We start from the raw sequence: 27,404 nt of genomic DNA, 5'->3' as shown, positions 1-27,404 counted from the left end.
AGTGAGAAACATCAATAATGCAAAGAATCTTCTCCAGCTAGTGAATTTTGGGTATGGGCTTAGATAGCTACTGTCTAATGGAATAGCCCAAACTTCATTCCTACTACCTGGACTGATGCTGCAAAGCTACATAAATAATACTAGAAATGAAGTGCCTGGGCTCTTTGCTTCTCACAGCTCCAGTATAACCTCTTGCTTGAAACTACTTAATCCATAACTTACCCGGGGGGCATTATCTGAAAGCTGCTGCTCTATCATCTGTACAATTTGTTTAAATGTGGGTCTCTGTAAAGGATCAGCATCCCAGCAACTCTTCATTATGTCATACCTGTAAAGATACCACAACTAAGTACTGCTCATGAAGAAATCCTTAGAGCTCTTATCTCTCCTGCATTATTATTTAAAACAAAAGTGTCCTATCTTCTTTAAATGACTAGAAGAACAGGAATGGTGCTGCTAACACCTCTGTTTGGGACAACAGAGAACTCAATACTAGTGGGAGGCTTTGGACACCGTTTTCTTTGACAGCTTGTTAAATGCCAATCCATTTACAAAATAGTGAGTTAGGAATGTCTCATAAAGAAGATCAGTAGCCAGTCCTCTTGCTGTCAGGAAGTACAGCACAAATGCAAATGCTGTACAGTCTGGTGATACATCTCACTGACTTCTTTATCTGAAGTAAAAATGTTTAATTATGTTCTGTGATCTGTCAATAATTTATTGACAGAGAGCAGGTGCCATGACAGAGTGATCAGATGGCACAAGGCATGAGCGTATTTCATTGCTTGTAAAAACACAGGCATGTATTCTGCTAGTTAGAGTACATGAATTATTTAAAACACGACAAGAACTTTAAAAAATGACAACAGGGCAGTGCAATGAGCCTTGGTACAAGAATAGAAGCTTCCCTTCCTTCACGTCTTTACTGATGTTTGGATGATTAGAGGTGCTGGTCGCTCACTTACATTTCAGGTGGTGCACACTCAGGGCTGAACATCCTGTATCCCTCTTTGATCATTTTATAGAACTTGGAGTCCACAGGTATCCCTGGATAGGGGCTGCTTCCTGTTGAGAGAGCAGGTGAGCAACATGATTTCTGCATCTACAGTAAACCCCAATATGAAACAGAAATGAAGAAGAGATCTTGAAGGAGCTTACCTAAGGAAAAGAGCTCCCAAAGCAATATCCCGTAAGACCAGACATCACTCTCAAAGGTGTAGACGCAATTGAAAATACTTTCAGGTGCCATCCACTTCACAGGAAGACGAGCCTTTCCAGGGAAGAGGGAATAAATTAAGACAATGGACATAAGAATTGACAAGCTAAAATATTTTTTCTGGTTTTGATGTGCATCAAATACTTTTAAAATCAAGAAGTACAAGTATCCAACCAAAAATGAAAACTTTCAGCATTTTAGACTCTCCAAGTGCTGCATCACTAGTGATCCATCTTTCTGTGGGTCTACCAAGCTAATACAGTTCCTTGCACTCTGATTTTCTGGATGCTGTTTGATTCTTTCTGTCCAGTTAATAAAGGATATCAGGATGTCAGAAGAAAATAATGTAAGTAAGCATGGTTCCTTAAGCACGTAAGCTTTGGTGGACTGGCTGGCACAGGCACACAAATGAGATTCACATAGTCAAGATGCTTCAAGGCTTTAATCTACAGTCAATACACCTGCATTAGCTCCTCAGTCTATCAGCAGAAAAATTTAAATTCAAATAAAAATAATAACTATTTTTATATATATATATATTGGGCAGAAGTGTTGATCTGCTGGAGGGCAGGAAAGCTCTGCAGAGGTATCTGGACAAACTGGACTGATGAGCCAAGCCAGTTGTATGAGGTTCAACAAGGCCAAGTGATGGATCCTGCACAGGGGTCACATCAACCCCCTGCAGTGCAACAGGCAGGGGGAAGAGTGGCTGGAAAACTCTCCAGCAGAAAAGGACCTGGGAATGTTGGTGACAGCAGCTGAACATGAGCCAGCTGTGCCAGGTGGCCAAGAAGGTCAAAGACATCCTGGCCTGTATGAGCAATAGTGTGGCCAGCAGGACCAGGGCAGTGATTGTCCCCCTGTGCTTGGCACTGGTGAGGCTGCACCTCAGATCCTGTGTCCAGCTCTGGGCCTCTCAGTACAACACTGACATTCAGGTGCTGGAGTGTTTCCAGAGAAGGGCAATGAAGGTAGTGAAGAGTCTGGAACATAAAGCCCAACAGGGAGCAGCTGAGGGGAGCTGGGGTTGTCTATCCTGAAGAAAAGGAGGCTGGCAGAGACCTTAGTGCTCTCAGCAACCACCCAAAAGGAGGCTGTAGCAAGGTGGGGATCTGTCTCTTCTCCCAGGACCACAGAAAATGGCCTTGAATTGTGCCAGGGGAGGTTTGGACTGGATATTAGGAAAAATTCTTCACCAAAAGGGTTGTCAAGCATTGGAACAGGCTGCCTGGGGAAGTGATGGCATCACCATCCCTGGACATATTTAAAAGACATGGAGATGTGGGGCTTAGAGACATGGTTTAGTGGACTTGGTAGTGCTGGGTTAGCGACTGGAGGGAATGATCTCAATGTCTTTACCACCTAAACAATTCTATGATTCTGTGATTTTGCATAAATTTGTATGGGAATAGACACATCCCTCGTGAATGCTAACTGGAGCAGAAGAAAGGACACAGAAAGCCTTTGCATTTGTTTCCACCTTCCTCTCCCTGGTTTGCCCTTTCCTTGTCTGACTGTAGTAGCAGGTCAGGCCTCTGTCCTAAACATCTGTCATGCTTTGGAAGAAACCAGACCTCTTTCTTTCAATGATCAGAGGGCTTGAACACATCTCATATGAAAAAAGTTTGAGAAAGCTGGGGCTGTTCAGTCAGGAGAAGAGAAGGTTCCAGGGAGACCTCATTGTGGCCTTTCAAAATGTAAAGAGGACTTATAAGAACGATGGAAAGGGACCTTTTACTGGGGCCTGTGATGACTGAACAAGGAGCAGAGGTTTTAAACAGAAAGGGCATGGATTAAAATTAAAAATAAGGAAAAAAAATTATGATGAGGATGGTGAGACACTGTAACAGGTAGCCCAGAGAGGTGGTGGATACTTCATCTGGGCAACATTTCCAACACTGGAGATGTTCAAGGTCAGGATGGATGGCACTCTAAGCACCCTGATCTAGTGAAAGATGTCCTTGCCCATGGCAGAGAGGTTGGACTAGATGATCTTAGAAGGTTCCTTCCCACCCAAACCATTCTATGATTCTGTGATTCTACGAACTCAGGAAACTTAAAGGACAGCCCAGAAAAAACTCAACTGCACATTTCCCTCCTAAGCTGCTGGTCTGAACTTCCTACTCCCAGAAGCCTTTATGATCAAGCAGCTCTTGACCTGCCCGTGTGCCTGAAAGTAGATTGGTTACACTAAATGCTACTCAGTATTCTGTCACAGCAGCCATTCATGAATTATTTCTGCTCCTATTGCTCCCTAACCTCAACTTCTAAGCAATCAGTTGCTGGTAGTGACATTGTTTTGAAGAAAACCAATAAACCTGTCAGTCCCACAGCCTAAAATAAGGATGCTGTAGGTAGCTGAGACATCAAGGCCTGCTGGGTGACAGCACAGCAGCAGAGATATGTCAGATACTTGAGGTACTATGGATTAACTGAAGTTAACTGAGTGGCAAACCCCTCTGGTGAGAAATGCTCAGGTGTGGGATTTTCTGTCTTTATCAGCTTGCCAAAGCCAGGACAGGTAAGCTTTAGTTCATGTGTTGTCAAGTCCCCAAGTGATGACCAGGCCCTGATCATTAAGATCATGGAGCCCTCAGATGAACTGGGGACGAGGGCTGCCTTGCTGAACATGGATCTTCTCCTTTGAAAAACAGTGCAAGTGAAAGCATATGTACTCTGAAGGCAGCCAACTGGCTGCACCTATCTGACACAGGCTTAAAACACTAAGCCAGGCAGCATAAAATCAGTTTGAGATGCAAAAAACCTATACTTCATACACACTTCTCCAGTTTAACCACAGACAAGCTCAATTTTATTTTGTAGGAGGGCTCTTTTTACCACACTGGCACTTCAAAGGGGACTGCAAATGCTGCCAAGGTGATCGGCATCACTTCAAAGCGCCTTTGTACCCCTCCAGAGGTTTAATAGGTACCCGTGAGATTTGTGCTCTTCTTCATGGGAAGTTTTAACTTTGCTCATCAAAATATATTGTCTTGTTCCAACGCTGTTACAGGGTTTGAACTATAGCTGCAAGCTAAAGCTGTGTTTGTTACACATACAAGGTTAGGATTTCTACATGGAATCAGAGAAAACCAAGGTGGTTTTGCCTCCCATTGATGCTCTAATCAGTAAATTCACACTTTGGAACTCAGTTTTCATTGTCTGGAGTGATCCCTTACAGAAAAGGATAAGCTGCAAACCCCTGATTATTCAGATATTTTTAAGATAAACTATTTCAATAATGGACAAATAGTGCAATGCCCAGGGAAAAAGTTCCCAAATAATTCCAAAATTTAGGACCAGGATACCGGAGCATTTCCATGACAAAACTAGCAATTACTTACAGAGCAGTAACTTTGAGTACATTCAGGTATAATAAGAAGACCGGACATTATATTGGTGAAGCAAAAACACCTCTTCCACTACCATACATTCAAATATGAGCACATATTTTCCAGTGTAACAAACATATACCAAGGATTTTGTCAGCACACACATCTGTGTCAGAAGTCTCCCCTCCCAGCCAACACGGATATATACCAGAAATGGAAAATCCAGATTTCCATCGAACAAACAAACCCTTTTCTTTGCACATCAAGACAACAGGAACTCCCTTAACTTAAAACAAATATAAAAAGTATCATGCATACTTACATTTCCTTTGACCACATAATTTGAGTCATTCCTTATATCTCTTGCCAGGCCAAAGTCACAGATTTTTGTAATTCGACCATGAGTTAGAAGAATATTTCTTGCAGCCAGATCCCTGTGAATGCACTAAATAATAGACAAACAAACAAAACTAATTGATAAAACTAATTGATAAACAAAACTATTATGATAAACATAACTAATTGATAATTGATAACTATTGACATGTTTATTTAGCTATGTAACTTGCTGTATTATGCATTTTAAGGCAAGCTGTAAATCACAATTAAGCCATGTGCTAATAAGCTTACTCAGATGATTAAACATTCTGACATAGTATCTTCACAATAATTACATCCATCCACATTATTAAGGTTGTCTATGCATTTATTTTAGAAAAGACCAATCGCAGTCATTGAATTTTGCAGTGTTTCACTTTGCAGCTAAAATTTAACGCACTTTTTTCTGATCTTTTTTATCAAAATCGTCACTGGCTTGTTTCCTAATACAGGACAAACAGAGGTGGTTTGTTTCCAAAATAATCCCAATATTCTATTAAATAACTATTGTTGTTTCTAGAAAAGTGCTGAAAATCTGAAAACAGGGGAAATTATGGTAACAACTTGAAAGCACACAAATGCAGAAACTGAATCCCATTACAGAAATACTCCTCTGGAAAAGCTGAATTATTAAGTACCTAGGAGAACTTAAGCAGACTTACATATTTTAAAATACTGGAAATTCCCACATGCCAGTATCTTTCAACAGACAGTCATGCATTCAGTGACCTAGCCACTTTATATTCCAGTTTTTACTTGAGCAGTCAGCATGTGTTGGGAACTGCAGTTCCAGAAGGGTGCCTGAGCTCCCCAGCAGCTGTGTTTCTTTGTATAAAACTGTGGAGGCCATGTGTGTTTGTTAGAGAATGAAGGTGATTCTCTAAAAAAGTGACTTCTTTTTTCACCTGGAGAGTATTAAGCTTCAGCTTTACTGATAGTATTTAGCACGCAGGCCACAGCTGTCTAAAAAATAACTGAAGATAGTTCAATTTTTCTTTTTTCCTTGAAATACAAAACTTTTGGCATTTCTAACCAAAAAATATCAAAATATCATGAGTTACAAAAATCAAGGTCAGAAAGTAACTGCAAATTGCACAAGTAACTTAATCTCTGTCCCTTCGGCATGCTTACACAAGGAACTATTTTTAATAGTTCCACTGTTTTGGTGGGCTCTCATTCACCTCCTCATACAACGCATTCTGCACTTTGCATATGTAAAGCTGTCATACAGCACTGAAGCAGTAAGGCAAAGCGATGGCCAAGAGTCAGTATGACTCTGCCTTGTCCCTCCAGAACCAGTGCAGTTCGCAATGAATAGAGACTTTGTCCAAGGGATGAAGCTCTGTCTTGTGATTAAGGCACCGTGTGCTTAAGGCAGTTACCCTCCCAGAACAAGCTCCTGACCCCATTCCTGCGCAGCCTTGACACACAAGCAAGCTGCGGAAGAGCAGCTGGGCACTCTGCGTGCTGGTCTTCACGGACCCTCCTGCCTCAAAGATGAGGCAATCTGAGGCACCTTATCCATCAGCCCACTCTGCATTAACTAATTTACATGCTGGAGCTAAAAGAAGGTAAGTATACAACAACTAAAGAGGACCAGTAACATATTAGTGCACTGCAAGTTAATTCTGTGATGCAGATGTTAACTCGGCACTGCCAAAGCAATACTGTGAATTACTTCCCATCCTCAGGGTGAGATGATGTTATATTCTTTACTGCCTTTGCTATTCAGTGCCACGGTGTCTGTAAAAATGGAAAGACTATAAAGAAAAAGTCACCAGGAATAATACATAGTGGATCTGTGGGCTACTCTTTAGGAAAACAGAAGAAATACAGAATATGTGTGCTAAGCACTGGATGTCCTCAACAGCGAAGGATGCAGGAGCATGGTGAACCTGTGCATCGTCTGTAATATGATATGTTTGCATATCAGGCCTGTTTTGAATGTGTTGATAGATGAAAAATAAACTAAAGGAAGTTCATGGTTTGGTTTGGAAGAAAGAACAGTGGGACAAAAAAAAACAAGTGCAAAAGCAAGTTTTAATGTGCACTTTCCTCACAGCAGAGTTCAAGACATATTTCCCAACAGGAACACAGGAGTCCAGGCCTGCCTTCCTTTCCTTAAATTGCCTAAGTTTGCTTTTGCACTTTATTAAATAAGGTACACTTGTAGTAGCTACATTAGTCATAATGTTTACATGTTAAATGGCATTTTTGAAATAAAATGTAAGAATAACCATAGGAAGATACTAATTATGCTGTGCTTAAGACTTCTTTATAAATCCCTTTCTGTTATGCAACACCTCTCCTACAAAACGCAGAGGAATGTCTATTACGCTCAGTGTAATCAATGAATATTCTTTGTGGGTCTCTCAGCTGATTTTATCTTTCCAGAAAACTAAAAATCAAGATATTTCCTGTGAATTAAGCCCTGCTTACAAAAAAAAGCACACATCGTGGTGTCTCCCCTTTTTAAGGCAGCATTTTCTACATGAGAGAAGTAGCAAGTGCAGCATTGCTTAAAATTCATGCAAATAGATACCTTTGCTCTGATTCTACTAGCCTGAACAGCAGATACACAACAGCACTGCTTCACACTGACTTCTGTTTTATGGTATATAAAACATCACTTTTGGCCAATAAGCACAGTATACAACTCCAACTCTAGGTAAAGCTTCAGGTATGAGAGGGAGCCTATCAGTTCACAGTGCTTGTTGAAAAGAACATAGACATATTCAGCATTTAAACACATGGATCACATTAAAACACTGAAACTGATGATAAAATAAATTACAAATCTACTGCTTCTGTCCATCTCTGAAAAATTCTTAACTTACGTTTTTGGAGGCAAGGAAGCTCATGCCCTTTGCCACCTGGTAAGAAAAGCTCAGCAGATCTTCTACATCTAAAGCAAGTTCGTCATCTTCCGGCATAGCAAGGGTAACATCCTGATCAGTGTAGGATCCTACACAATATAAACAACAACAGCTTTTGAGTTAAGCAAGTGTAATCATGTAGAAATCATGTAGAGTTGTTTTGACATTAAACAAAACAGTGACTGGAGTAAGTAACAGTCTAGAATCACATAAATAGCCCATCACCAAAAAGGAAAAAAATAATCCTGATACTCCATTTAAGTGTGAAGAAATACAAGACACTGTAATTGAGCATACTGTTCTTTTCCAAGCCTTCTCACACCTATTACTGAGTTTTAAGCATCCCCATTCACAAAAGACAAATATGCTAAAACTGAACAAATCCATGAAACCCCTCTTCCTGCACTCCCACCAGCAAACAGAATTCCTTGCCACTGAACTCACCAGACTTCACAGGTCGTTTTTTGTCAGCCTTTGGTGGGACTGCATATGACACTCCTGGTTTCATGTCCATGTACTCATTGGCAACATCACTGTAAGAAGCAGCAGAACAAAAGAAACATAGTTTAGTGAAAAAGGTCCCAAAAGCCATCCAAGAAAAAAGCCAACATCAGGCCAACCTTCTGAATAATTGCTTTACAAATGATCAATTGATTGGAAATTCATGGGTGTGTGAAAAAAATGAGGAAATGCCTGTACAGAAAGAGAGGTTTGTTGGTACAGTTAATGATACACCTCAAAGTTTGAGTTTGGCTCAGGTGAGCAAGCAAAACCTTTCACATGAATACTGTTTATACAGACCTCACTCTCTATAAATTAACATCCAGATGTTTCACAGGATCTGCTAGTGCTTCCTTTTTCTCCTTAGGCCAACTTCTACCAGAATATTTCAGCAGCTCAATTGGCAATTGAAATGCAGAAGACAAATGGTAAAAAATGTTAAATTCAGAAATTCCCAAGTTCCATAGGGGATTCATATGTATTTCAAAAAATCAGCCGAGGCTTGGGACAGCCATCTGCTACATTCTTTTAAGTTTAAATTTTCTTATTTCTATATATAATTCAAATGTACAGATTTTCATACTATATGGTTTATAAATATACAGTTAGGCACCTTTAGAAATGATGGATGTACTTTGGCATTTTTCACTTCATTGCCATTGGAATTCATATACTTCCTTAGCCTGAAACATCTGCTTAGTTTAAGAACAATAAATGCAGCCACAGAGCTAACATAGGAAGGAGCAATGAGATCACCAATAGCTTTAGTTACCATCATAAACACATCTGACACATTCAGCAGCAGTAAACACTACCACGAGAATTTTGTAAATACTCTGCTGCTAATAACTCAATTTATGAACTGTGCTTAAACAGCAAGATCCCTTCACTGAACAGAGGGCACAACCTCCAATGGCAAATCACAGCCTTATGTTCATCTCCACAGCGGTCCCAACCTCTCTGGGGCATCACCAGCTATCCATTTATTGCCACAGCACAAACAGCTTCACCAGGGCTACACCTTGCTGGGATAAAGAACTTTTCCAACTCCTTGGGTCTGCCTGCTTCTTTTGTGACTGCCAACACAAAGTAATGGGCCCACTGGGGCAATAAACAGACTAAAATGTAGAATGGGCAGATATTGTAATAGCCTCTAGGTTTTGGTAAGCTGTCTCTCTCACTTTGCAAACGGAAGGAAATCTGCTTGGAAACGCCCTTGGAAAGAACTCTGGGATGGTATATAAAACACAGCAGTTAAAAATATACAGATGAATTAAGTACAAGAGCAATCTCAGAGTCATGACACAGGTTGTTTCACCACAAAATGTAGTGAGCTGTCAGTGGCAGCCTGCCGCTGACATTGTAAGACAGTGGTTTGACTTTGTAAAAAGTGATTTCTGAAGGCAGGAACTTGGGAGAACTCAGGGCACTAACAGCCCGACACCGGGGAAGCTGTCATTCAAGCTGCTAAATAAGCACTACTGAAGTTTAACAATATCAATAAACACAAATATGTACAAAGATTGGAGCCAAGGAAGTGCACGAAATAACTGCAGAAATTTGATAAAGAAGTAAAACAGAGCGCATACAATCCACTCTGTATATAATGACACTCTGTTGGAATAAACCACCCCCTGAACAAATAGCCTATTAATTAAATTGTTTTCTTGTGCAGCCAAGAATCTCCAAAGCCTGCTGCATTAAATGTTTCTCCACACCTCTTATCTCTAATAAACTTTGATATCTCCTCCTTCCCAATCTTCTAAAAACACAAGTACATTTCAGCGGGTCATACTTACGCTGCAGGCTCTGACTGATGCAAAAGGTTCTCATAAACAGCTGCATCTGCATGTTCTTCATGTTTTGGACAAATAAATGAATCTCGTTTCCGTCTCAGAAAATTTAAAAGATCACCATAACAGCAATATTCTGTAATGACTAGAGTGGGACCTGTAGATGCATGTAAGGTTTAGAAAGCTGGTGAGTATTGTTTTTAAAGCAGAAAACCCTTCATAAAGCTAGCATTCAGTGAAGCACACAGGCTGGACTATTAAAAAAAATCACACTGCCTAGCACTGTCTAGACTTGAAAAGTTATAGAAAAGTAACCGAGCATCTTCCCTTTCACAGATGAACAACTGTGGTCCAGCTAAAGCTGTGTCCCAATTAATGTTCTGCCCCTCAACAGCATTGGATTGTACAAAAATTAAACAAATAAGTCTTTTTCTTCATGCGATAATGGTTCTGGCCAGACACATCTGTTTGATTTTGCTCACTTCCTGAAGGAAGTTATTTGTTCCAAACATTAAGAGTAATTCAAGCTTCAAACATTAATCCTTTTGATTCACTTCTGTTTACAATAGAGCTTCACACTACTTCAGTAATGTTTTGGAAATGATGTAGAGTGTTATATTCTGCAGTATAATAGGAAAAATCATTCAAACAGAACAGCCTGCTGCAACAGAAAACTACACTGCACAAGGTCTTAGAATATTAAAATGAAATCAGAAAAGGGAATCAAGTCATCTTCAGCAAGGATGTTTATAGATCAAATATATGTCTTTTGAGTGAATGACTCCAGCTACAGAGCTCGAATATGTAATTACACTGCGTGTTATTTCATCTCTAAGTTTACTCTGTATCATTGTTGCCTAACCTCACTGGTTTATTTCCATTTCTCTACAGTTAAAAATTATAGCTTTCACAAAGCAAAACAAGTGTTTGTGGTGTGATTTTCTTACAGACACCACATTTTTTCCACTGAGAGAAACATGCACTTGGGCCAGTGAGTCTACTTAGCTGGCTGCCTGAACAAAATAGTTTCATCCTATTTTTAAATCATTAATTGTGAGAAATGCTTTGCCTTTGTCTAAAACTATGAATTTTTACAAGCCCCTTTTCTTTGAAAAATGTGTAAGAAGCAGTACCATCTTTCATATTAAAATGAGTATAAATTAAAAATACAAGTTTCTATCACTCTCTATTGACACTTCAGGGGTTTTGTAGCTTTTATTATGTATGAAAACAAACTTATGAAGTTTATACTAAATGTGAAACATTAGGGTTTTGCAATTCTTTATTTCCAAAACTACTTTTCTCAACTTTCTGCTGCTTAGAATTTGTACCTTTAGTGGTTCCTTAGCAGATATATTTGCAGCAGATACATTTAAACAGAAGGCTGGAAGGCTACGGAAGACAAGCCTGTTGACTTCACCTAGGATACCAACAAGGAACCAGTTCTCATTAATGAGAAACAATGTGATGGAGGAAAAAGTTTATACGGTACATTTTGTCATCTCTCCAGAAGAAACCACACAATGGTTCACATGAAAGAGAATAAAAGCAACCTTCTTGTTCAGCTGAAGCTACAGTAGTCTTACTACTGTTTTTAAAATGAATCTAAAATCTAGATTCAGTAAATCACAGATGATAATCATGATGATCTGCAACATGTCTAAGCATGAAATGTATTTAAGATTTCTACACTTAAAGCTGCACCTTGGATTCTTCTTCACAAAGTTCATCCTCCCGGCAATAAAAAAGAACAGAAACAACCAATAATCTGTAGACAACCCCACCTCCAATAGTGCAAGCTCCAAGCAGATTCACGATGTTGATGTGGTTTCCAAGGTAGCTCAGCACTTTAAGCTCTGACATCAAGGCTTCCCTTTCCGTTAAATGGGCACTTGCTGCAAGGCAAAGCACAATGTTCAGTATGTAACACACCAACCAAGAGAGAAGAGAGAAAAAATGGTATCGTGTACTACAGCAACTTACTTTTCAACATCTTTACTGCTACTGTCATAGCAGCATCAGACTTAAATAAACCATAAGCAGTGGCTTCAACAACTTTTCCAAAAGCTCCAGCGCCAAGGGTTTTACCTAATAAAGCAAACAAAATACTCTGTAACAACTCTGAGTACTTCCTCCTGTAGGGCTCAACATCTTATTATATGATATCAAGGAAGCTATTGCAGACATGTCTGCTTGCCTTTTGTCCCAAGGCAAGAATGAGCAATTATCATTATCTGCATTATTGCACAACATCTTTGTGACAAAACCCTGCTGTGTTTGACCAAAGTCTCATATGAGACCTGAAGGTTTCACCTTGCAGATGAAGTTAAATAAATCTAAACTAACCAAAACTCAAACGGTTTCTAGGAAATTCCCATTTGTGATCATAAGGAAGTTGCGTTGGATCTATGTAAACATAGTTGTTTCCATTTATTTCTTCAACAACTTTCCACTGAACTTCGTACTTGGGTTTCTGGAAAAGAAAGAGACCAGCTGTGACTACTGAGGACTCTGCAAGCAGCTCACATACGCTTTTTTAACTTGGGCAAAGGGGCTTCTGATTTTACCTGCAAATATATGTACACCAGAATCATGACTATGATGCACATCAGTCCTGCAGCAACTCCAAATGCAGTTAGTAGAGGGGTGAAAAGGGTATGGGTACGGATTTGCTCTGGAAAGAAACAGAAAATTCTCCTTAAAATACTGAACGAGAAAAACTAAATTAAAAAGATGCAGGTGAGCACCTTTCCTTGGTTCTTCTTTGTAAAATACAGTTTGGAGTTTTGACTTTCCCAGATGTGCTCCAGGTGTGTCAGAATGTCTTTCCTGAAAGAGCTGTGGGAGATGGAGCTGGCACAGAAACCACCCAGTTCATGCCTTCGGAGTCTCAGCTTCATTAATTCACGAGGTTTGGCACTAAGATCAGGTAATGCAAGGGGTTTGCATGATCTCAGTCAAGTTAGGTTAAAGAAAGAAGCTTTTAACTGAAGTCCCAATTTTTTCTCTTCCCCTTTGCCCCCCACCTACGTATGATCCCTACAGCAGAGTCTTCACAAGGAGAGGTTGTGTCAAGTAGTGAAGAAATACCATTCCACTACAACCCATCTGCCCCAAATCTGGCGTATTTGTTTGTATGTTCTATCTGGCTGTAACGGAAAAAAAAATAAGCAGAACATTTGGTTTTGCAAAGAAGAGCACAGCTTTACAAACACATTTCAAATCATCTATGTTCTAGTGGTTTTTTCTCCCCCACAAACCTACAAATACCACTACAAAACTCATAAGCCCTTTTGCAGCATGTTGTTGCTGTTACTTCTTTTATAGCAGCAGGACACTTAAGCTCCAGGCAAGCTGGGGACAGCATTTTTCCTGAGATATTGTAAAAACCTAAAATAAAATGCAATCATTCTTTTAAAAAAAGAAGTGATGGCCTGAATACTCAAAACAGACAATGACAGGAAAACAAAAGGGAGAGAGAGAGGGAAAGCCAGAGTAATGCTGTAAGTGGTTTTCCTCTGTGCTGCACAGACAGAAGAAACCCACATACCTACTGCACTGCAGAACAGGTGCCTTAAAAAGACAGTACCACAATAGTCACTGAAAAATTAAAGCAATACTTTGACAGGCAGAACATGCAATGTAGTACGTTACCACGTGCTCAGCCACAGTACTGTAAACTTTCTTATGGCAAAAACACTTAAAATCCTTTTACAGGAAGAGCTAAACACCATCCATGTTTTGTGGTCTCATTCAGTCCGGACGTTACCTTTAATAGCAAAGTTGAAGAAAGCAGAGCTCCTGTCCCCATTGCTGGAGGCCTCACAGCACACGGTGCCGGTGCTCCTGAACATGCTGGCGTTAATGGTGCTTTCAACCAGGATTCGCTCAAATGACAGTGCTGATGAATTTGTGTAACCAATTTTGACATCCATGGGGGATATTGTTGGTGAATCAAAACACCTGGAGAAACAATACCAACAGTTACCTGCAATGGATTGCTACCTGAAGTGCCAGACCAACAGAGAATGGAACTACACTGGTCTACAAAGGGATTTGGCTGAAGATATTAACCTTGAAACAGCCGACTCATGGGGTCTCATGGTCTTGTATGTAGTGGGAGAAATGGATACTTACACCTACCCTGGCCCCACTAGAGACCACGGTGTCTGCATTTGCTTTTGATTAGACATACCTACAGGTCTGTAACTTCTCTGTGGGTTTTATACCATTCAACATTCATTTTCAACTTCAGTGTCAAGCAGTTGTGGTCTATACCCACTTCTGTAAATGTTCCCCAAGCATCATCTTATTACTGCACAAAAAAAGTCCATGATGTACATAAAGCACCACCAAGCTTATATGCAGTCAGAAAACAGCCAGTTCTTTTCTCCCAAGATGTTGCTTCTCCTTCATATGTCACATATTTACTACATAAGCACACATCTAAGATTTTAAAAAAGGTACTATTTGAAACCATTAAGGAAATAACAATTATTTTAGACATAAAACAAATTACACTGGTGGGAAGGAGACCCATGACTTGCTAGTACGAGGTCTATTACTATGAGGGAAGTCAAGAAAAACCTTGAAACTTGCTTCACAAATGCTCCACTTCACAGTGAAACTCTACAATCTTCTTTAAAATGCCTGCTTTTAAAAACATCCGGCTTTATTTGTAACAACTCTAGACTTGTTTACTTGTCATATGTTTCATGTGAACAGAAATCTAATTACATTATGTCTGGAAAAATTACTTCATTACACAATGAAACAAATTATAACAGCCATATTCACAAGTGATTCTGTGATTGCCACCCTGTGAAATTGCACATAGAACATGTGTCATTTGGGGCCAAGCTGATACAAACCATAGTTAGCTTGCAGCAGAAAGTTTGGCTTTCACTTTTACGCAGCAGAAAGTGTTGGTTATTCCCCTTTCAAGGAGAGAATGCAAAGGAGAATAACGAAACATATCCCTACCTTCTCACAAACTACTGCAAATAAGGCAATGCCAAAAAGGATGAAAGACAAAGTGCAACATTCGAATATAACTATTACGAAGTCATTCCATGTTCTTAATTTTAATTAGCAATTGGGTGTGTCGCACATAAATAACCTTTGGAGACTCTTGTTTACTTAACTCACCTCTGCTCAGTTCCTGGGCAAAAATACCAGTATATGGTAGGGGCTGGGAATCCAGCTGCTACGCACTGGAGAATACCATTGCTAAGTATATCCAGAGTGAGAATCTCAGGTTTTGCTGTAATAAAGAAAAGCAATAGTCATCTATTAGGGGAACACAGGATTTGCATTGCCATTTGCTCTTCACACCAGCAAGCTGTGTGCCTTATCATGCATGGAATCACTCAGGTGAGCAAGACCTTTTTATGCTCAAGGATGTTTGTGTCTGAACTGGTGTCCTGCAAAAATCGAGTATCTGTGAAAATATTAGTTCTTACACTGAGTACTTGGGCTGAATGTCAGAAGAATACCTTATCTCCCCCTGAGTATTTGATTTGATGAAAGATCCTAAACCAGCAAAGCTAAGAGCTTGAACAACCCAAAGAAGTCTGTGCTTGGAACAATAAAGTTCCCATTCCTGCACAGCATGACTTTACCCACCTGTAAAAAGGACAGTTTCTTCACAGTTAGAAGTGTACTAAATCTGTCAAACCACATCCCTCTTACATCTGCCCTGCGTATTCAATATTACCACTGCAGCCAGGAAAGGAACTACGCTGCAAGGCAACCAGTGCAGACCTCCCCACATAGGATACATCCCTCTAAGATATCGCTACTGAAATGCCCAACTGCCTGATTCTCTGAAACACCGCACGCACAAGAAGCCAATACTTGGCTAAACGTATTAGTTTTCCAAATGAGAATTTGTGATTGCTCCGGTAGTTTAGAAAGCAATTCATCTGGCCAATGCCTTTTGTCACATCCTGAACAGAGCTAGTCCTGCAGTTGGTTTAGGAGCCCCTGTTTCAAGTATGGCAGGAAACCAGTGCAGTCAGGTGGACTTCAGAGTTGTTAGTCCAATGCCAGAAGCTTCAGCCAAGAGCACCACTAACACAGCAAGGGGTTTTTCCTGGTGAAACTGGAATTACTGACCTTCCTTCCTTCCCTTAACAACCTTAGCTTCCTTGCAAGATCACCTAAACAGAAGTTAGTGAAAGCAACTATAAAAGACTACATTGCAATGATGCTGCTCACCTGACAGATACAAGTGAAGAGCCCATTATCAGTTAATACAGCTTTACAGAAATGTAAGATGAACTTCTAATTCTAGAAAGTGGTGAAGCAGTGGGAAAACATAGATTTATTTCAGATAAAACCCATGTACAAAGACTGCACAGCATTAGTTTTTAATGAATAGAATATTCTACTCACTGATTAAATTAGAGGCAATAAAACAGATAATATTCTCAATCACGTACCACCTCCTCGTGACTCACGTTACAGGAACTGAATGTTCTTTCATTTCTGAATCTGCATGTTGTGTTTTATGCAAAATACCAAGAACCAAACATTGTTGCAAAATGTTGAGACTGATTTTCAGCATTACTCATTTGGTGAAGAACTCTCTGAGAGCACACAGCATGTCAACCCAGCCTCAATGCTCACAGAATACATGTAATTCACATTTCTGAAATTCCAATCAAAATGGCTGGATTGTGAAATTATAATTAGCTAAACTACAACCCATGTGCTATTTGTTTAGGTTTATGCTGCATTTTAGGCAACATTACAGTACAATGTAAGTCAAGAAATGAGATAACTGAGAAGTCAAATATAAGAGGCATATGCGCATTAGGCCCTGGAAAAAATACTGCGCCAGAGTTGGTCTGCGTGTAACATCTGAAGCTGAGTGAGGGAAACGAAAATGCCCACAATTAGTCACGCTCTTTCCAGTGTAAAAACCTAGTGCAATAAAAGCCTGTCTGCATGGCCGCGAGCCCACATGCACTCATCCTGCGACAGTGAAGGAGATGACAGGCTGTCCAGCCCAGGCAGTGTGGTCCAGCCTTGGTGCCAGGGGAAGCTGAGCTGCAGCAGCCTCTGAGAAGTGCTGACCTAAGAGCAGCTCTACCTGTCATGTGCCTGGTGAAGCACTTTGATGTAGCAACTAGAGTGATCAGCATCTCCTCACCAGCACCGAGGGCTCCCAAGCCTCCCTGACTCAGAGATATTAAGGGACACATTTCACTTGAGGCAGCAAAGAGGGCCCCCCATGCCAGTACCCAAGGGGACTGAGATGGCTGCTACTGCCATTCCCACTGGCTGCTCCTTCGGCAGCTCAGGCACGCACGCGTCTCAGCACCTGCACCCCTTTCTGGCAGCCAGAGCACCTTCCTCAACCACCAGTGCAGGTGCTCCAGGGGATGCTGGAGTGAAGATGGACTGCCTTTTGCAAACAGGTGCTGAGCTGTCTTGCACATCTTCTTTTTAAAAGGGATTTTACTGTGCTAGATTTTATGACTTTTGCTGCCTAATTACCACTCCGGCTATCAGGCAGACTCCTAATGACCAGATGTTGCTTACTGTTCTGACTTTAATCCCCTAAATATTAAACATTTTGTTACATTGTTCAGCATATATGCATTCTGCCTTCTGTAATCAGGCATTAAATGTCTTAAACTTCTAATTTCATTAAGTTTATTAATCACTTTTCAGCTTTTATTTATGTCAATTCTGAGTGTATCAAAGATGACTTATAAGAGGTCACTCCTATTTTAATTCAATGTTCTGTATAATGAAATTCTGAGTTTAATTGCTTTCTATTGCCAGTTTCCCTTTCTTCATTGTTAACGAAGTAAATGTCTAAAAAGTAACACTTAATAGGTACTGTCAGTCATCCCAGACAAAGAGAGAGTTTTTTTCCCCACTGAAGCTACATTTTCTGGATTGGAACAAATCTTTCTACAGTATCGTGGTGACTCCTTATTGTTCACTGCATAGTCCAATGACAGGAAAACAGCTGAGCTTGGCTTCATGTGATCTATAATACCATGACCAGTTTTCTCTTTGCAGCAGGAGCCCCAACCACATAGATAATATTTTGTTGACTGTAATTAAGCTGAGATATTATTTTGCATTAAATTCAGGTAGTAGTTGGAAGATTCCTCTGCTAATTGCTAGATACACCATACCTTGCCACTCTGGAGATTTCTACAGTTTCTTAAGTGTAACTGAGTACAGTATGCTGCTTGTCAAGCTGTAATTTTCTTTCTGGCTCCTAATTTTAGTGCTCCTTCTCTCCATACATTTATTATGAATTACTACACTATTTTAAAAGCAATACAGTATTGTTTCAGATTAGCATATGCAATTGCTAAATATGTTTAAATCCAAGGCAAGTATTTCTACACTGGGTTTTTCATTTCTTTCAGCAAATGCTTCAGCATCGATATTTGTTTATGTGAAGACATTCTCCTGATTATGAATCCTGTTTTACCTGTTTGGTTACTTTCTGCTGATTACATGCCCAAGCCAGACATGTAAACATCACGAGCTACATCTAAGCAATTTATGCAAAATCCCTGACAACAATGCCAGGTGAGGATGCACCATTAAATCAGGATCTGACCCACCCACACATGACTCACCTTTGGCAGTCACTCTGCTATGTCAAATAATATGGTATGTTGTCATGCAGTTTGTGTTTCACAGCTAAATAATGAGCATTTTGCAAGCCAGTGAAAACAGGTTTTGTCTAAAACAACCCCTAGAAAGTAATGAGCATTTTGCAAGCCAGTGAAAACAGGTTATTTTTGTCTAAAACAACCCCTAGAAAGCCAATCTATTAGTTTCTTTTTTTCAAAATGAAAAAATGTTTGCAGGAGCTTAGTCAAAATGCCAAAAGAAACTTTTTGAGTCAAGTGCATCAAATCCAACTGCTTCAGCAATGGCTGCAATCCACCCAGGGCCACAGTGCATGACAACATGGGCTCCATGAGACTGCTTAAGTGTCCTCACGGCATCCCAAGACTGATTTTGCTGCTTACAAGAGCAGTAGTTGAAGAAAGAAGGAAACAGACTTGAATGCTGCTGGTTGTAGGGACAAGCCATTCAGAAGAACAAAAGTGTCTATGCTCCCTCTTGCCTTGCCCATTCTGCTTCTCTATTCTCTTCCTGGTCTGGTTTCCTAACCACGATCCACAGGGATTTTCAGCTTTTATTAAGTAGCACATGCCTCAAAAGCAGCAACATGACAATCTGCATTGAGAACTGACACCTGATAATGCCAAAACTGTGAGACAGTATTTTTTTAGTTCTTGTGCCCAGACTACAGGCAACCTGCAGTTTCTCCCATTCCTTCAGTGAAATTACATTTCTGGCTCAACAATTTGCTCCACTAATCTTTTAAATACTAGAATTATCCCTCATGACTGTGACCCACATTCATTCACTGAGACAAAGGACATCTGAGATCACTAGTGCCCTTATCTCAGAAATCAGAGCTAGGGAACACAGAAGGCACAATACAAGTGTCAACATTCATGGATGAAGGAAGAAATACCATGTTCTGAAAGGAGCCCAAGTGACATTTCTAGATCCAAACTATGTCATTGCTAATAGAGATGCTACAAATGTTGATCTTCAATGATAAATGTGAAGAATTCAGAAATTAATAGCTAGGACTTGATGCATTTGTGGAAATCTTGACAGTCCTCCACACAAAACTGTGCCTGAAGAAGGACACATTGCTGCTAAAGCATAGCAGCAACACAAAACCACATTTGCAGCGCATTCACTTACTTTCGATACAGTTCCTCTTGCTGGGCTCAAAGTCCCCTCTTGGTTTAATTTTCCTTAAGCTTGGCCTTTAGCAGCAGCCAATATTTGTCTGCTGAGAGCATGAAAGGCTCTAAGAGGATGGCTCCACTAAGGACAGGGTTTTCGGAAGGTTTCATTGAATTAATTTTGAAGTTTGGCATTTTCTTGAGGAATGCTATTTGGAACTGAGGCCAATGCTCTTCCGTAACGAGCGTGTCCCAAAGATGACAACACACACATTTGTAAAGCTATGCAGATTTCTCTAAAACAATAGTGATTTATATTATTATACAGAAGTATTTAGATGCCAAAAGGCATCTAAATGTGAATAATTCTCCTGACAAGCTTTCAAACTCTGCATCCAACTCAAACAAATTAAGGACAAAAGCTTAACTGGTTGCCAAAAATGCAAATTATAAACCGTGTGTATCCTGCTCCGCCTGGAATTATAAAAAGTTTATGATGCATACTTATTTTTGAGATCATGTTTCCAGGTGCTACAGGTTTTTTTCTGTACAAACAACCTAGCTGCTCTCTGGTAATCTCTGGAATACATTTGCTAGAATGTAAGGTCATGCTGGATAGTAGGTGGATTTGTGTGAGTACTCTGCACTTTTATATCTTGACATTTAGTTTTCCAGCATGTGCTTCACTTCAGAAAGCCTCTCATATGCTGAACCACACTGTGACATCTTGTGCATACATTATGTTGTATAAAATACAATGACTGTGATAATGAAATATTTCAGACTGTTCACTTTACTTACTTTTCACATAGACATTAAATGTTACAGAGGAGCTGGCATCAGAGTTGGACACAAAAAATGTGTAAATGCCTCCTTCTGTTCCTTTTAATCGTGTAAGGTGAAGTTCACTTGTGTAACTGTAAAGGAAAAATTTAAGCATTACTAAGACACACAACTTGCTCTGAACAGGCAATTGCTGCACGGAAAATATGAAGGGCATTTTCTGCACACATCGTCCATGCAAACACTCCTATCTTACATTATGACTGCGACTGCAATTCCAACATCCAGCAGTTTTGCCACTTCTAACACCCAGATGTGTGTCTGGGTAGCAGCTCAGCATCAGGCTCAGACCACATGCATGCATCACCACCTGCTCCTCTTCTCACTGAGGAGGGGACCCAGATTCACAACCTAGGCCACATGTTCTAGGTGCTTCACTGGATTTTGGGAAGACAAGGGATTAGGAGAGAACAGTGCCCAGCAGAAATAAAAGCATAAGCTTTTATCCAGAGCACTTGGGGTCTGCTGTGGCAGTGGAGGGAGTTTCTGCACACAAACGACCCTAATTCTCATTTTTGCTCTTGGACAGCAATGTAGGTGAGTCGTGAGTATACAGCATGCTGGTCCTCAGATGGTGTGGTTAGCGCGACGCTAATCCAAATCTAGGTCGGCAGACTTTACACCAGTTACTGTGGCAAGCCACACATTCTACATCTTTTATAGTCACAATTTTCTCACCATCCCCACTTTCCTCTTTCCAGAGCAGACCCTAGTCTGCTGTTCCAAAGTGAAATCGATATTTACAGCCATGCGTATTACCTGTTATTGCCCACAGTCTTGAACTTGACATCATGGTCTGAGGAATTCTGTAATGTTTCGTTCATGTACATCCAGACTTCTTCCTTCGGTTTTGGATATGCCTCATATTCAACTGTTAAGTTTCCATTTTGTCCTGCATTTATATCTATTGTGGTATTCATTGTTGCAAACAAACGGACAAATCCTTTAGCTGATGGTCATATGAGGAGAAGAAAAACAATTTCAGGGCCATTTAGAAAATTGTGAGTACTCTAACCACACTTAGACGACTTCAAGATCAGGGATCAAACATACAACTGTGAAACAGGAAATCTTATCTGCAGAGCAGAACTCAGACCCTCACTTGCCAAACCCAAGGCTACTAGCTACATGTAAGCATGAGGCACAGGACTTAAAGCAGCCTTGAGTGCTTTACCATAAATAATTCCATCTTGTGGTGAAAAATACTCTCTATATACTTTTGGAAAAATGCAAGCATGTATTTGATTCTACTCAAGTATTTCTATTTTTCCAAAAATTTGACTTGCTAACTGTCTGGTATGAAAAAAACATTACAAAAAAAGCAAGCTAAAATCATTTATTACAGTATACTAGAGTATTAAAGGTTTCTTTGTCAAGTGTAATTAAGAACAACATTACAAATGAAGCTATTAAAAGCTGTAATTAGAGAAAAATGTCCACAGGCCTAGATACCAATAATCTTAAACTAAGGCATTTCTGTACATCTGCTGCTGGGTCTTAATCTTTCATTTGGCAGATACTATTTATCACTGCGCAGTTCCATTCCAAAATATCATGTCTAACAACATCTTTGCTGTAGTGGTTTTAATTTCATTAATAAACCCATCAGATTGAGGATTCACTTTAAAAAGACTATTTTTTCAGTCCTATTACAGAAATTCATAAGGGAATTATCAGTTTGACAGGCAGATTGCAATTACTAGGAAACACATTTACTGAGAGCTTGAATTTAGACCTGAAGTCAATCTCAGATCCCTGCTTCTTCCCACTTTCTAGTAATCAAACTGCCGTGGCCAGCTGGGCACCCGAGCTTGGGAAAACCAGAGCCAGTGGGGCTTGGTGAAAGCATATGGATCTGCCAGAGCACTTGACAGATGCTTTGAAGAAGAAAGGATGAAGTAAATTCACAGCAGGCAGGTACGCTCTGAAATGGTCTCCATCATCAGAAAAGAGAAAAATATTTCAAATCTGAAAACGGAAGGTTTGTAGTGCTTTTTTCAGTTGTCTGTATAAACACAGGATTCCCTATGCACGCTATATTCAAAATCAGACCCAACAGCCTTCAAATAAAATTTTATTATGATGCTATCGGTCCCTGTAATACAGTTCTAGTACCTTCTACAATTAGATAAATTAACTGCTAGAAAATGTAACTAGGAATTTACAAAAAATACACATTATTTCCTGTAAAACCTTTGGCTAATGTTAAAGCCATAGTGATGTAGTATCTGATGCAATTCCAGATCTCCCTCTATGTACACACCATACAGCACTTCCTAGGACTCTGGGAGCTGGCACACTTCAGGTGAAGATAGTCAGTTTGACAATAAATGGTGAAAGGTATCCAAAAGTTGGAGCTTATTTTATTTTAAGTCAAACTTGAGAGGGTGGAGAGAGAAAACTATCTCAGAAAGGAAAGATTCCACTTTTTCTCTGGCATTTTTTATTAAATACAAACCTTGCATTTTACTAAATAAAAATCTTATTTCCTACTTTTTATAGTGCCATGCTTTATTTTAAACCCCAGACTTTCCAAAGTCAATCCTTTTTAAAGCTACATTTGCATATGTAGTAGTACTAAGAATTTCTGTAGTTAAGAACTTCCCTCCTCTTATAATAAAAGCTTTCACACTGATCCCCTTGGGGAGAAGATTTTCTTTCATACTTCACACTGTTTCACTCTTTTACATATGAATGTAGTCTCTCCTGTAAAAAAAATGAGGAAAACATCCCTGTCATTGTGAGCCCTACCACTCGACCAGCACAACAAGGTTAAGGGCACTCAAACCTCTGCCTATTTGCTCAAGATCTGACCCACACGGGTCAAACACTTCTGTTTTCTTTACGCTACCAGGGAGAGCAAAACAAGCAGTGTTGCCGGAGTGCGTGTCTGTGCAGCAGAAAAACAGATTTGAAAAGGAAAAAAAGAATCCAAGGCTACACTTCCCTCAGTTACTAAACCCTTGAATGGTACGGTACTGGAACAGTTGTAGCAACTACACAGACCAGAATGATCTTATTAACTATACCAACATGTTCTTAATTGTACTCAATTTATCAAATGATCAGATTTCAGCAGCTTTAAAATTCAAAAGGCACTGTGTGTCATCCAAGTTAATATATAGCAGACTCTAAACACATCTGTTATTAAACAAGAGGAGGAAGGGAGTTTGCTCACTGTTTAGGGACATGATCCAAAACATGTAGAAGTGATGGATAGTGGGTTTAACAAGGGGGTGACCTCCGGAACAATTTCATGCTGTCTATGTACACCATGACATTGCTCACAGCATTATTTTAAATAGAGGTATAAATATAGCTTCTACGTAAAAAACATTGACACGCTGTCAGTGAAATTCCCCATGCTTGGAAGGCAGGTACTGAAGATGTGCTTTGCGCTTGTGCTGCCAAATTACTTAAGCATAGGGACAGTACCAGGCAAAGGTAAATTAGCTGCTTTGTTAAAACCCGTTTAAATTTTAGATTGAATTCGGAAGGATGAGACACCAGAGGGACAGAAACACTGTTGGGTGGTTGTTCTAGTATCACTTTAGAATAACGAGCAAAGGGTTATAGAAATTAAGGCAGCCATACGCACCACAACTTCCTGAACCATCCCATATGGTACCAGTCAGCAATAACCTTTACAGAAAAGCAACTTTACTCACTGAGGTTTGAGGAAAAAGAGAGAGAACGAAGAGAGACTCCCCAGTGTTCTCACTTTTCATCTCCTGCTCTTAGAAATGTTAAGATTTCTACAAGAAGCATTTACCTAGAGCTTTCAAGGTTACTGTGGCATTGGTTTTTCCAAAAGCGTTTTCTGCTTGGCATGTGAATTCTCCAGAATCATTAACTCCCACTGAACGGATGTTCAATGTTAATTTCCTTTCATATCCATAATCACCCAAATTTCTGCTTTTGCTTGTAACAATCTGTCGGTAAAAAACAATTAACATCTAAAACACTGTGTATGCATCATCTTTCCTAGATAAATTAAAAATAGGAGTAATTATAACTTTGCTATATTAATATTCATAACTTTAAACTGGAATAATAAGCCAGCACGACAAACCTGTCACTAGAATCTCTCCATGCAAAACAAGTGTGTGATCAGCTGCCTTTGGGAGATAATGTCCTCTCCTAAGTCTTATCCCCTCCCCTTCTTTTTTTTTTTTTCCCCCACAAGCTCCCTTCTAAGGCAAGAATGTGGGGGGACATGGGGTGTGGCTGGGGTGAATTTGGGGCTGTGCTCACCTGCCCCAAGAGTTCCAAATGGAGGAGACCAGCCCAAGCCAAAGAACTATAGCTGTAGCTTCTTCACATGTTCCCATTACCTAATGACAAGTCTGTTGCACCCAAGGTCAGACCCAGCTCATTCTGCCTACATTTCCAATACTGAGAAGGTGAAAAACCAACTGAAGGTTTTATTTGCACGAACAGCACTTCTAACTGTAGGGCTTGATGCAAAATGACCACTGGATCCTGATTTTCCTAATGCTCAGAAGCTGCAGCTCTTGTATGAAGTCATTGCAACTCAGAAGTGTGGTTCACCACTCAAGCGGTGCCTGAAGTTCAGCAGACTCTCTAATGGCTGCAATGCTTCCCGGAGAATGACAAGAGACAATTTAAAGTCTTGGGGCTTCATTTTAACTGTGTTGCTCTATGTCCCAAGGCCACAGCATCTCCTGATTGCAGGCATGCTGCACAGAGCCCTACCGGCAGCAGACTATACACAGCATCCTTCCTCTGGTACCCACTCTGATTCTTGGTCCATAGAAATCTAAATTTATTAATCTTAAAAGCAACTGGAAATTTCATTCTCTTAAATATGTCATGATTCTATACATATGCGTAGAAAAAATAAATGCTTTGAGATATTGACTTCAGTCTCTGTGAGAATGTTCGGTATGGTTGGGAAGACTGATAAAATTTACACTGATTAATCCAAACGCAGACCTGGACTTGTTATGATTTTCTAATCGAATTACTGCAATTCTTGGATGTTCCAAGAGCTTCTAGATAAATTAAAGCTTCTCAATGCAATTTTGATTTCTCCTGAGTTATAATAATCACAAGAGAAGTGTATTTAGTATGGATGTGCTTGTTAGTAACCAGTCTCCTAATTTTCCAAAGCGGTGGTAACTTCAGTCATACATGGAAAAAGCATTTCAGTCTTTTTCCTCTCATCTATTCAGGACAAAATGTAATTCCAAATCTACTTAAATATGAAATTTATGTGTTCTCCTTCAACACAAAATTCAATTTGATAGTATTTCAAAGACAGCAACTCCTACTATTTACTAGAAAGGACAGAAAAGTCAAACTTATTGGGAAAATACTTTCCTTGTGGCTTTTACACATTAAATAAAAAATTATAAAGCACAAAAAATGAAGGGAATTTCATCAATCTGTTACACAGGAAAGGGAGGGGAATGAGAGAAGAAATTAAATTCTCAGATAAAGGTCCTGGCACAGGAACAAAAGCGGATCTGCATGTCCCAAGCCACCTTTGTGTCACTTAGACCTTCTCAACGTTCAGAGCTGCAGGGTGGGATTTCTGGAGCAGCAAGCACTTAGCAAGAACAGCTTTACCAGAGCTGGTGGATTAGCTAAGCATGGCATGCCCAGCCCCAGGGAACAGACTCCTGTTCGTTATGTGCCCAAGGAGATGTAATTTATCCAAATATCACAGGAGGCTTTTCTTCCATATACATGGGCTGAGAATTACATATTCTGGTCACTACCATTAGCAGTAAAAGATCAGTCAATTAGCATGGGAGTGTATATTGTAGGAGTTACTAAAAGGTCTTCACAAGGGCCTTTAATTAATTTAAATTTCAGGGTATACCCAGAAGATCAAGAAGCATTCTCAAAAACAACCCAATGTGTACTGCTCATTTCAAAGACAGAGCTGGCAGCACACTGGCTTACCAGGAAAGGGAATCTTTCTGCCTCTCTTCTGCAGAATAGTTGCAGTATCAAACTCTCCTGGAGCACTGAGCCTCTCAATAATTTAATCTGGTGATGCAGTCAGTAACTTCATCTATCACTGGCAGACAGAAGCCAGTTCACTGGTTCATTTTTCAGAGCTTTTCCAGTTAGTGAGGCACACCATGTAATTTAAATGAATTAATCATTCCTGCGAATGCTTACTACTATTCCTGTCACACACACAACCCCATGCTAATTAGCAGGTATTTACTGTTAATGATAACAACTAGAATATGTAATTTGCAGTCCATGTGTTGATATTTGCAGCTCCCATTGATTGCAATGTGATGTGTAGGCACTCCACGCTTCCGTATTTAGGAAACCCAACAGAGGTCACCTAAACTTCACATTGAAGAGCCTAACTTTAAATTCTTTTTGAGAAGAGAAGCCCATGCAGATGCTTTTCGTCCCAGCCATCCTCATGGGCACAGGACAGCTGTTGCCCTCTCACCAGTCTGTGGGATACTGAATCTTTGTAAATGCAACAAATCAAAATCAACACAGCATCAGGTACCCAAGACAAGCATGTGAATGTCTACAGAGAGTCTGTGAACTGTGCTGAGGCACACGATACAATTAAAGGAACTTACCCCACTTTTGTGAGAAATCCAGCTAGCTTGTACACTGCTATCCACATCTGTGATTATGCATGTAACTTCAAATTCTTCCCCTTCTTTGAGAAGCTCATAGCTTTTTGATAAGGTGATGACAGGAAGAGTTTTGTG

The 27,404-nt window shown here is 40.0% G+C and overlaps 1 protein-coding gene across 2 annotated transcripts in view; it reads right to left on the bottom strand.

The window, feature by feature from the left end:
* Nucleotides 1-27,404, bottom strand: part of KIT (KIT proto-oncogene receptor tyrosine kinase) — a 52,447-nt gene that overhangs the window by 3,212 nt on the left and 21,831 nt on the right. For both annotated transcript variants that reach the window (XM_017744614.1, XM_017744613.1), the window contains 17 exons: nucleotides 27,270-27,404; nucleotides 24,461-24,620; nucleotides 21,448-21,637; nucleotides 20,647-20,762; nucleotides 15,245-15,359; nucleotides 13,866-14,059; nucleotides 12,664-12,770; nucleotides 12,443-12,569; nucleotides 12,080-12,184; nucleotides 11,881-11,991; nucleotides 10,103-10,253; nucleotides 8,247-8,335; nucleotides 7,764-7,891; nucleotides 4,871-4,993; nucleotides 1,159-1,270; nucleotides 966-1,065; nucleotides 223-328 (listed from right to left, as the gene is read on the bottom strand). In XM_017744614.1, the coding sequence (XP_017600103.1) occupies nucleotides 223-328; nucleotides 966-1,065; nucleotides 1,159-1,270; nucleotides 4,871-4,993; nucleotides 7,764-7,891; nucleotides 8,247-8,335; nucleotides 10,103-10,253; nucleotides 11,881-11,991; nucleotides 12,080-12,184; nucleotides 12,443-12,569; nucleotides 12,664-12,770; nucleotides 13,866-14,059; nucleotides 15,245-15,359; nucleotides 20,647-20,762; nucleotides 21,448-21,637; nucleotides 24,461-24,620; nucleotides 27,270-27,404 (2,169 nt within the window). The remainder of the gene's footprint in view (nucleotides 1-222; nucleotides 329-965; nucleotides 1,066-1,158; nucleotides 1,271-4,870; nucleotides 4,994-7,763; nucleotides 7,892-8,246; nucleotides 8,336-10,102; nucleotides 10,254-11,880; nucleotides 11,992-12,079; nucleotides 12,185-12,442; nucleotides 12,570-12,663; nucleotides 12,771-13,865; nucleotides 14,060-15,244; nucleotides 15,360-20,646; nucleotides 20,763-21,447; nucleotides 21,638-24,460; nucleotides 24,621-27,269) is intronic.

This window comes from Corvus brachyrhynchos, unplaced genomic scaffold (genome assembly GCF_000691975.1).
Source record: "Corvus brachyrhynchos isolate BGI_N302 unplaced genomic scaffold, ASM69197v1 scaffold17, whole genome shotgun sequence".
NCBI classification, from domain to species: domain Eukaryota; kingdom Metazoa; phylum Chordata; class Aves; order Passeriformes; family Corvidae; genus Corvus; species Corvus brachyrhynchos.
Note: the sequence above shows the minus strand (reverse complement) of the source record. Positions and strands in the feature narration are given on the sequence as shown.